The 10,335-nt window shown below is 55.1% G+C and overlaps 3 protein-coding genes across 3 annotated transcripts; 2 read left to right on the forward strand and 1 right to left on the reverse strand.

Moving 5' to 3' along the window:
* Positions 1 to 1,287: 1,287 nt before the first annotated feature.
* On the forward strand, positions 1,288 to 4,895 carry VOLCADRAFT_108556 (uncharacterized protein; the record flags this gene model as incomplete). Its single annotated transcript, XM_002959265.1, has 12 exons — positions 1,288 to 1,354; positions 1,704 to 1,727; positions 1,817 to 2,028; positions 2,187 to 2,220; positions 2,458 to 2,546; positions 2,653 to 2,693; positions 2,772 to 2,864; positions 3,111 to 3,310; positions 3,395 to 3,465; positions 3,558 to 3,761; positions 3,886 to 3,987; positions 4,642 to 4,895. The coding sequence occupies 11 exons, from the start codon at positions 1,288 to 1,290 to the stop codon at positions 3,919 to 3,921; spliced, it is 1,071 nt and encodes a 356-aa protein (XP_002959311.1). The 3' UTR covers positions 3,922 to 3,987; positions 4,642 to 4,895.
* A 1,319-nt stretch (positions 4,896 to 6,214) lies between these two features.
* VOLCADRAFT_100746 (uncharacterized protein) lies at positions 6,215 to 7,938 on the reverse strand (the record flags this gene model as incomplete). The annotated part of the gene is made up of 4 exons (XM_002959267.1): positions 6,215 to 6,294; positions 6,749 to 6,800; positions 7,116 to 7,305; positions 7,718 to 7,938. The coding sequence occupies 4 exons, from the start codon at positions 7,936 to 7,938 to the stop codon at positions 6,215 to 6,217; spliced, it is 543 nt and encodes a 180-aa protein (XP_002959313.1).
* Positions 7,939 to 8,247: 309 nt separating this feature from the next.
* Positions 8,248 to 10,323, forward strand: VOLCADRAFT_84843 (uncharacterized protein; the record flags this gene model as incomplete). The annotated part of the gene is made up of 5 exons (XM_002959266.1): positions 8,248 to 8,552; positions 8,941 to 9,023; positions 9,212 to 9,335; positions 9,531 to 9,620; positions 10,127 to 10,323. Exons 1-5 carry the CDS (start codon positions 8,420 to 8,422, stop codon positions 10,321 to 10,323), a joined length of 627 nt encoding a protein of 208 aa, XP_002959312.1. The 5' UTR covers positions 8,248 to 8,419.
* Positions 10,324 to 10,335: the final 12 nt, after the last annotated feature.

The following is a 10,335-nucleotide window of genomic DNA, read 5'->3' on the forward strand; positions in this document are numbered from 1 at the left end:
CTACCCTGCCCTGTCCGGTCCTGTCCTCTTGTTTTGGAGGAAAAATTACAAAATTGTCTCAGTCGCTCCTCAGTCACTATATTTTACCGCAGCCCAAGCGGTTACAAAGAACATTGTTGCATATCCGTTCCAAGCAAGGAAATGGCAAAACGGTTAAAGGGCATCGACGTAAGAATCTGATAAACCGCCACCGCCGCCGCGAAGCAGCAACAGCAGCAGACAATGGCGGCGGAAGCATCCGTACACAGCTGTACAATGGCGCGGGCCCAGGAAAAGGACTGCGACCACAGGGGCAACATGCGTTGACATTAGCTTGAAGTCAAGTAAACAGCATGAATGGAGTGTTTTAGAAGTTAGGATTGTAACGTAGGAGCCTCGCCCCCAACAGAATAGTACCCGACAACCGTCAACTGACTGCTGCCCACTGACCCACATGGGCACCATGTTGTACGGCCACCATGTACGTACGACGCGAAGAGGAGACATGCTGCGGAGATTTATTTCCGAAGACCGCATCCGGATCCCTCAACCGCCCCTCAATCGCTGTTGCTACCACTGTCATCAGCAACGCTCTCCTCCGCCTCCTCCTCCACCTGCTGCTCCGGCGGCGGCTGCTGCTGCTGCTGCCCGTCCACCCCGACGACAGCGCCGCCGCCGCCGCCGTGTACTACCGCACCCAGCAGCCGCCGCCGCTTGCCCCTCGGCGCACAGCCGCCGCCGCGGCCCTGACTGTGCCCCAGCTGCGCTCCTCCCGCCGGGTCTATGACGGTGGAGGGCGTGCTGGCGTTGGACCTCAGATGCTCCCACATAGTCAGCGCCACCTACGACAGAAGCAGTACGGCCCGTACGACATGAGGGCCGCCACCAGTCGCAACACGTTAGCTGAGATCTGTTTCGGGCTCAGTAAATATGCTGTAGGTTACTGTAGCTGGTGGCTTGCGCGTCCCCTTGCAGTGTCCCTACTGTACATTCCGTTATCTATATGGGCTATATTAGCTTTACTGCAGTATAAGTTAGTTGTTTTATCAGTACCAGTTTCAGACAGCCCCTTCCATATTGCACGAAAATGCACGAATCCGAAAAACCCGTGATACACTAGCAACGGTGAAGACTTCTAGACAGACGGAAAAGTGCCCCCCGATCCCGCACGAGGGACACCATCCCATACCCCCACTGCCCGCACGACAACAAAAACGGGCTGATTCCTTGGTAATCATAACCTAGGGAAAACCCGGGGAATTAGTTCCTACACATACATATGCGGCCTCTCTCTGGGTGATGCTATATATGATTACTCTGGATCTGTGTGTGTGTGTGTGTGTGTGTGTGTGTGTGTGTGTGTGTGTGTGTGTGTGTGTGTGTGTGTGTGTGTGTGTGTGTGTGTGTGTTACATGGTTGGGGGTTGCATGACCCCATACCTGTAAAACTACCCATACGAGCCGAAGGCCCAAGGGCATTACCTGAACGCCTAAAAGCCGTGGAGAAAAGGAAACACCGCACTATCGGCCCAGACTAGCACCCAAACGGGATAACTGAGTTGCGATGAGTCAACATACTCTGGATCTGGATAGGAGAGGGCGGTAATGTGTTACAAGGGGGATAAACCCAGGCAGCTGTACCTGCAATGAGGTGGCTGGGTAATATATTAAATATCGGATCTAACATGCATTGGCTTGGGTTCCCTGATCCTCCCCCATCTGCAGGTGTGGTGGAAGTTGGAGCCAGCGGTGAGTGCAATATATGAGGCCCGTAATGCTGCGTATTGCCTTTGTAAGCAGGGATTGAGTGCTAATGCCATGTTGTGCTCTATCTGCAGCTAATTATGAAACCGACACAAGTTACCGCTACATCCGGGAGATGCTGCCACCACTGTCATCACGGCTATCACTGGGCTCTGTGCCGGCTGCAACAGACCTCCAAAGCTTCCTGGAAGGGCCCTTGGCTCGGAAGCTGCCAGTGCACAAAAGGCTTGGCATCATCCAGCAGAATGCCGACATCACGGACTACATCACCCTGGACGAAGATGCCGTTAAACTGCACATGCTCTGTCGACCGTTGTCGAATTGGCACTCATCGGGGGATCTGCAGGCGGCACATCAGAGTATAAAACTGCCTTCCAGGTTGCGCATGTCGTGGATATGCCGCTTGAGCTCGCCGCACGTGCCCTCAACCTGAACATGTCTCAGGACCGCAACGTGAAGGACACATCTGGTGCCACAGGTAGGTTGGTGGACTGCTGTGAAGAGGGGTGCAACGAAACCTTTCTCGACTACTTCCCCTTTTCCCCTTTGATGTCCTGATGTCCCCATTAACCACCCCACATATTTTCGGGTCAATAGTGCAAAGCTTTGGCGCCATAGTCACCCACAATGAGAGTTCTGGTTGCTGCACTGATCTGTTTCACGGCCCCGCACTCCTGGTGATGTCCGTGTGCCTCATCGCCCCCTATAACCACAGTTCAACGGAAACGGCCTGACTACGTCTGCTGGATAAATAACGCCCTAGTATTTAAGGGCGAGGATAAGGCATCGGCATCAGGCATGCCGGTAGGACTTAACCTGGGCAGGCATATGCAAGCAAAGTTAGCATAACCCTGTAGCGCCCCTGAGCCCCTTGACCCCTGCTCCTTTCCTTTCTGCCACATGTTTACAGGTGGCTATTAAAGAGCTATCGGACAAGATGGCACGCACGTGGTACGTGGTAGTGCAAGCACAACAGCTGGTATGAGAGCCGTGGGGCTGGTCTGATGCTTGTCATGTTCACCCCACCAGGGTGCCAGAGCTGCTGCCTGGCGTCAGCATGCCGTGCATGATAGCCTACGCGGCTGCTGGTACCATGCTCCAGTTTTTTTCCATCCGGAACAGGTATGGATGAAGTATGAGGGCTCTAGACGATGTCGGACAGGGTCATCCTACAATAGATAGCACTGAGAAATTGATCGTAACATATGTTTATTGTATAGGTTGGTCTACAGAACGTGCCATGGTACAACAGATCTGCCTGACAATAGATGGTCTACAGTCACTCCTCAATACATAGATGCACCTACACTCATGTCCATAGGGAAACTTCTGCCCCCTGTGCCTGACGGTGTTCTTTTTTTCTTCCAGTGGTAAAGTTGAATTGAGCCCAATCAGCAGTCTCTACGATCTGAGCACGCCCTTGGGGCGCATCCGAGCCTTGCACTGCATCGTGCGCCTGCTGGCATCGTACGCGCCACACTCGCCTAAGATTCCGGTCGCCCTCGGAAGCGAGATTCAATCCATGGGTTACCGTGGAGAGCTCCTCCGGACCGTCAGATTCTTTGAAGGTGCTGCGGGGTTCCAGTCATGTAGACACTGGCAGCCATCATAATTCGGCCTAATGAAACCCGCCGTATGTACATGTCTTGCAGATTTTGTACAGAAGCGTGTCTATAATTTCGAGGAGCAGCATTCTGGTGTTAACGATTTCAGCCTTCTCAAGGTACACATCACCTGCTGGGCCCTGAACAGTCAGCATGGTGTCCTACATAGCATGCTGACATGCAAACCTCTGGTTACATGACCCATTCACAGGAGCTGTACACCAATGCCACGCTGGCGCAGTGCCCAAACCTTGTACGTCTCCATACACCTGATGCCATCAGCCTGGACGGCGGGACGCTGGTGCTGCACTTGGTGCCCCACGGTGTGCCGCAGTACGGGCCGCCTGGGGGCGAGGCCAGCCTTAAGCAGGCGATTCGGGACGTGCTCACTGGCATTGAGGCGCTCATGCAGCAGGTGTGTGTGTGTGTATACACTGATGGTGAGGCAGGTATTGCTGCTATTACTATTTTTGCTATTGGTATTACTGCTCACCACTACCGCTACCACTACCCCTGGCCTTATGATTTTCCTCGTGCAGGCTTCGTGCACCGAGACATTCACTGGGGCAATGTGATCATGGTGCCAGGCTCAGCACCCAACGTGGCGGATAGGTTCATCCTGATGGATTTGGAGCATGCCGGTGGGTGGCTTTTCAATTACAGCCCAGTGTTTTTTTCGTTTAGGGCCTGAGGGTCCCTTTTCTACTTATCATCAAATATTAGATTTCCAGGGTTTTGTGCGGTTTACTACCTAGCTGTGAGGCGCTGGGGGGGCCTCCGGGGGCCCCAGACTCCCCCGCAAGTTACAACTAGTCCACTCACAAACTCACCATCGCCGGTGTGTGACCGACATTAGCACCAGTGTCCCAACAGTGTTAGCAACAGTGTCACTAAGAGTATTTCTTAGTAATTTTGCTGCTTTGCTGTTTTTCGTTGGCCTGTGCATATTTTGCTGTGTTTGAACAGTCATATACGCTGCTATGCCGCGTTGACTCACAGGCGTGACCTTTCAATGACCATCCATGGCCCCTCATTGCATTGTATAAATTCAGATACTATGTTTCCGAACTTAAGAGCTGTCCGTCATTTTTGGATGAAGTAATGAAAATGTACGAGTCGGTCTCGACTTAATTGGAATGTATTACTACTATTAGTGTTACAGCCTCCAGGCACAGGGTCGTCTCCTGTCTATGGTAGCGGGCCTTCCCGCAGTATTGTCGTTTTGTCCCCTGCTCCTGCCGTTCGTCATGATGAGGGGTAAAGTAATGCCCACGTTGCGGTCGCTGTGCCAACAGGGCGGGCTGACAGCTCTCAGGACTGCCGCCAGTCACCTTTTCCCCTGGCGACGTGGCCGGAGTTCAACCCCATCCTGGATTCGGTGGATGGCCGCTACACGCGCGCTTCGGACCTCTGCCTCGTGTCGCACCGCCTTCTGGCCTACCTGCCCTTCGAGCTCAGCGCCAGCGGTGTGGCCTTCAAGCGCGCACTGTCTAACCGGGAGCTGGATGCTAGGGGCGCACTGGCGCACGAGTGGCTTGCGGGGATATGACTGTAAGACGTGTTGGCCATGGAGCAGCCCGCGGATAGCAAGGTAAGCAGGTGGGCTCGTGCAATGTCACCACCTGTGTATGTCTGTCCTCATAGCTGCAGGCCCCACAGTCCCCATTCATGGTACACGTGTGATGAGGCATGTACGGGATCAGCACACGGTTGTGCTTACTGCTTGTCGACTGTCTTCCCACTCTTCTCAAGTTGACTTCTGCCTCTCTCTCTCTCGGAGCATGGGGGGAAGGCAACGAAAGGCCTGGCAGGTGATGGGTGTTATCGAAGACGTTGGCGAGTAAGGCAGAGTGGCAGCAGAGCGGCTGCATCCGCGGCTGTTGGTGCTAGCCGCGGCTGTATGCAGGGGCCCTGCAGCTATTAGCGCGGCTAGGGCCTGGTCTCACCTGGCGGGTTATGCGACTAGAGGTTGAGCTGAGCACCGAGATGGAAAGGGTGAGGCATGGGGTTTGGGTGGCGCACACGGAAAGGTGCACACGGGAGCAACCTTAGTTGATTGAGTTATGGGAGGGTGGATTCATTTGGGCCGAGATTAGCAGGGTGCCATGTGGCAGGATAGCAATAATTCATCTGGTAAGAATAAGGCAAGTAGTAGGATTCCTTGTTGTAGCTGTAGGTTTGCTGGAGAGTTGATATTGCAGCTGGACGTGTGGACGCCGTACACTTGACGGCATCTCAGCGCGACGTCCACTGCTGCTACCGTAGTCCCTGTGCCCTCATGACCGCATGCAAGGAAGAGGAGAGATATAGCTGCGTAAAGAGCGAAGTGGAGAGAGCGCTGTAGGGAACGAAGTGGCTTTTTTGTACCGCCGCAAGGAGACACATGTTGTTGAACGTGAGGACGGCTGGCACCTGCCTGACATGGGGGTGGTGGTGGGAAACCTGCTCAGCCATGTCCGACCTGTACGACGTTCAATGAAAAGTGTGGTAATGATACATGGCAGTGCAGGCGTTGTGAATGTTCAAGTCCACAGGTAGGTGGCTGGGTGTGTTTTGTGTGCTGAAGATTGCTGGAGAGTGATTTTCTTCATCCCCCCATCCCTTCTGGGGCGTATTTCCGCGTGTATACGGCCCTCCCTGTACACGATTTAAAGATGGGGTTAGCCGGTTAGTCGCCGCCCTCCCCCCACACACGCGAGGGGGAAGAAATGATGAACCTTTTGCAGACGGCTGGGCGGAGGGCTCGGCTCAGTGCGTGTTGGGTTCCCCCATATCCGTGCGGAGAGGGCGGGATTGCAGCACAGCTGATGTCGTACAACAAGATGAGGAGGTGGCGTCGCTCCTCTTCGTTGGGTGCTGTGATGGCGATTACGGTGTTCCGCGATGTGGTGTCGATAGCTGCAGCGCTGGCAGATGGCAGCCGTCGTGTGCTCGACATTGAAGTTGCCCTTGATGTGCAGGAAGAGAGGGCGGCGGCGGCGGCAGAGGAGGCGCGAGTGATAAGGGTTTCCATCGGTTGAATGATAGTCCCTGTTTGTGGTAATTTCCTTTATACGCCTGATGTTGTGAGCAGCTGACCTGAGTGATCTGTCCGCACTATCTCGCACCACGAGCTCCAGCGTGAAACAAAGCAAAGGACCTGTTGACACAAGGGAGCTGACAGACGCTGCCTGCTCTCGCCTACTACGCAGAGAAACCTCCCCCTCTATGCGCAGAGAACCGTCCCCCTCCCTCTTCACACCTCTTTCCCTCCACCCTTCACCTCTGGTATATGGATCGGCGATAGCGATGAGATGATGGCAGGTGAGGGTAGGTGACGAAGAGGGGAAGAGGGGGGGAAAGACGAACCACAAACGAGTGAAGCTGCTGCCAGGGCAAAATTGTACCAGGAGTAGAACTGACCGAAAGGGAGAGGGGGGGAGGGGGATAGACGAACCACAAACGAGTGAAGCTGCTGCCAGGGCAAGAGAGGGGGAGAGGGGAAGTCCGTTGTTGCCCTGCCGTTTCCTGGTCTGACACCGCAGATCTTCCCCCCACACACACAACTTTCGAGGGAGGCCCCTGCACGTACACGTTAGTACTGCTTACCCGGCCTCTCCCCACCTTACATCACACCTATTTCCCCCTTTTCAATACACACACACTGCCAGCTGTGTAAGGTCTACCGATATCCCCCCCCTGGGACCCCCCCCGGCTTCCGCCGCTTTGGGGTCCTTATCTATCATCTCCTCGCAGCTAGGCAAGCAGCTAGACTGCCCGCTAGTCTTACCCGTCCTCCCCCCGCTGCTGCTGCTGCTGCTGCTCCCCCCCGGTGGGGAAACTGTTGCTGGTTGCCCCGTCCGAGGTCGCGTAGATGCCTCAGGTAGTCATACCCGTCGTCGGGAAAACCCAGGGCCAGCAGCTCCCGACGGCGCTCTTCACTCAGCGTGTACGACTCGTCATGGTGGGCAGCGGCGCTCCTGCGGCTCAGCGGGGTGGCGGTTAGTTAGGGAAGGGACGTGTTTGGGTGCGTGTGGGGTGGGATTGGACTTGGCTTTGGGTGCGGAAAAAGACGTGGAAATTGAAAATGGAGGGGAGGGGCGGGGCGGCTTGAAGTGGGGGTTTTCTGCGAGGAAGGCTTGGCGGAGACCTGTTTTGGTGGCTTGGCGGAGGGATGTGTGTGAGGGGGAGAGTTTCGGGAAGGTTGTCCTTTGTTCTTTTACTTCTCGTGGACTATCCCGGGGGCTATTCCCTGTCCCCTTTCCCCATTCTATGGAAACTGGTCCTTGTGTCTCGTCGAAAGGCTTGTTTGTTATCACCATAGTTGCACGACTGGCTGGTGGATAGCAGTGGCGGCGTAGCTGCAACAATCCGCATGGCATCGCACCGTACCTGGACATGGAGAAGGTGTATTCTGAGTCATACACCGAGTCCTCGTACTCGTAGGTATCGGAATAATCGTCTGATGTATGATGCAGCCCGCGAGGGCCTCCGACAGGCGCGAGGACGCGTTGGCCGCCATCCTCGCCGTCCGGGTCTTCGGAGGGGTCACGGTAAACCAAGCTGTAGGTGACGGCTTTTTTTTTGTTGATGAACGCCTTCTTTTTGCCCATGTTCGTTGACGCTTGGCTGGGTGAGGTTTGGACCTAACCCTGGTTGAAGTCACTCTTGCGGCTTTCAAGGTCAATTACCCCGGGGGTAGGCAGTGAAACTGAGGAATACGAAAGATGTTCGTTAACGAATCGAGCTATTTATAAGAGAAAGGAAGAAAGGTGTTTTTGGACAACTGTCAGTTCGAGGATTTGGCGCTTTCAGTTTACAAGCAAGCGTAATCCCTTCAGTACTGGATTGGGGACAAGCATACAAGTTGCAAAGTGCGTTATGTTCGTGACATGCAGGCAGGTACAGATGTTTACCGAACCAACGGTCGGAATGAGACACAAGTCCGAGGGCAGGACGTGACCTTTGAGGTATGAGTAATTGGGAACTTTACCCTCTGGAGTATGTACGTGAACATAAACGTGTTACCAAGCTCTGCGGTAACCACTCGATTTGCAGTTGGTCGCCGCGCTCTGCAACCCACCTGGTGCCCTAATGTCGGAAAACATGGCGGCCCTAACGCCACGGACTCCTTGCATTGTTAGCGCTGTAAGGACACCCTTAGGTGCCTTCCAGGGAGCTTTGTCATCTTATACCGCAATGGAGCTTGGGGCGTTTGCTATACGCGGTGAGCCTTGCGCTGTGGCTACTGAAATGTGTTTGCAATCCCAGAGAGAAGTAAAGCACCTTTCTTGATCGAATTACAGCTTGTGACAGTACCGGAACAGTTAGGCGGTGCCGACGTTTCTCTACTCTTATAATGGATTGGCTGAGTGGAATTGACTGCATGCCCTTACGATCTCATGAAAGTATGTCAGGCTTATTTCAACCCGTAGACTAGTTGATGCCCTAACTCACGCCCGTCCTGTGTCACGCTTATGCAGCCAACGATAGAATCTGCCTCTTAGTAAGAACTTTATGAACTCGACAGAATTCTATTATTTCCTCTACCTTTGGTGTCCTTACCTCCTCAACAAATCTAGGATGATATCATGGTGCCCCTGTTCCACTTTTAGGAGCCCTTGAGCGGGCTGGTGTGCGGCCGGAAGATGTCGATGAGGTCATCTTTGGCAATGTTATATCCGCGAACCTCGGCCAGGTGCGACCCTCCTGCTGCTGCAGGTGCTGTCTGCTGCTGTCAAATCCTCAGACAGATATAAGCCCGCATCGATTGGACACGTCACCGACAACCCCCTTGTGCGTTTCACCCTTTTCCTCGCCCACCAAGTGTGAGCGTGTGGGTTTTCAACCCCCCCACACCTCCTTTCCCTCCCCCTGCGGAATCAGGCTCCCGCCACCCAGGCGGCCCTCGGTGCCGGGCTCCCCCCCAGCACCCCCTGCACGCTGGTGAACAAGGTATGCTCCTCGGGGCTGAAGGCGGTGATGCTGGCGGCACAGGCGATCATGGCGGGTGAGGTTTCCGCGGCGGAATAGGTTGTTAGTCGTTTGTCGTTAGGGTTCGGTGGCTGGGTGGTTAGAAGAGTGCGGGGCGAAGAGGAAGAGGAAGAGTCTCCTCCAAGTCCAACCCCCGTTTCATCCCCACCGCGCAACCCTCCCCCCCCCCGGCCCCCCCCCCGGCCCCAACCCCACACCCGGTTGCGTTCAGGCTCTGCTGACGTCATTGTGGCTGGCGGCATGGAGAGCATGAGTAACGCCCCACATTACCTGCCTGGGGCCAGGAAGGGCCTGAGACTGGGTGGGTGTCTGGGGGGAAGGGGTTGGTACGTGCGTGTGTGTATATGGGGGGTTGCGTGTACGTGTTTCGTGTAATGATTTAATCTTCGGTAAGGAGGCCAATGCGGACGGCAGAAGCTCGCGTCAAAAAGAGGTACTCCAGAAGCCAAAAGAAAGCGATGTGCCCCTTGGTGCTGTGAAAGGCGCTGTGATTAGTGGTTTTAGTGATCCGCGATGAGGGAAACGGCGTAGGTGGTGGTGATGCTGTGAGGTGGTGTTTGCGGGTGTTGCTGGGCGCTGCGGCGCCGCGGGCAATAAGACGAAGGCGTGGGAAGGACAGGGCAGGTGGGTTAGTTGGGTGAGGAAGGGGAGCAGGTTTGTTGTGGCATAGTGACAGAGCGAGGGCCCATGTGTGCGGTGGTAGCGGTGGTAGTAGGGGGGGGCCGCTGGTGATGTAGCTCTTTTTGATGATATTTTGTTATTGTGTCGTGCTGATGTTTCCTGTTGTTGATGTTCACTGATGTTCAGGCGACGGCTCCGTTGTGGACGGTCTTGTCAAGGACGGTCTGTGGGACCCGTACGGCAACATCCACATGGGCAGCTGTGCGGAGATGTGCGCGGACAGGTTCGCAGTGGGCCGCCAGCAGCAGGTAGGTCCCGGCGGTTGGGGGCCCCGCTGCGGGTGGTTGGGGGTTGGTAGTTGGGGGGTTGGGGGTTGGAACTGACAGGCGGGGGAA

Source organism: Volvox carteri, assembly GCF_000143455.1.
Source record: "Volvox carteri f. nagariensis unplaced genomic scaffold VOLCAscaffold_149, whole genome shotgun sequence".
NCBI classification, from domain to species: Eukaryota; Viridiplantae; Chlorophyta; class Chlorophyceae; order Chlamydomonadales; family Volvocaceae; genus Volvox; species Volvox carteri.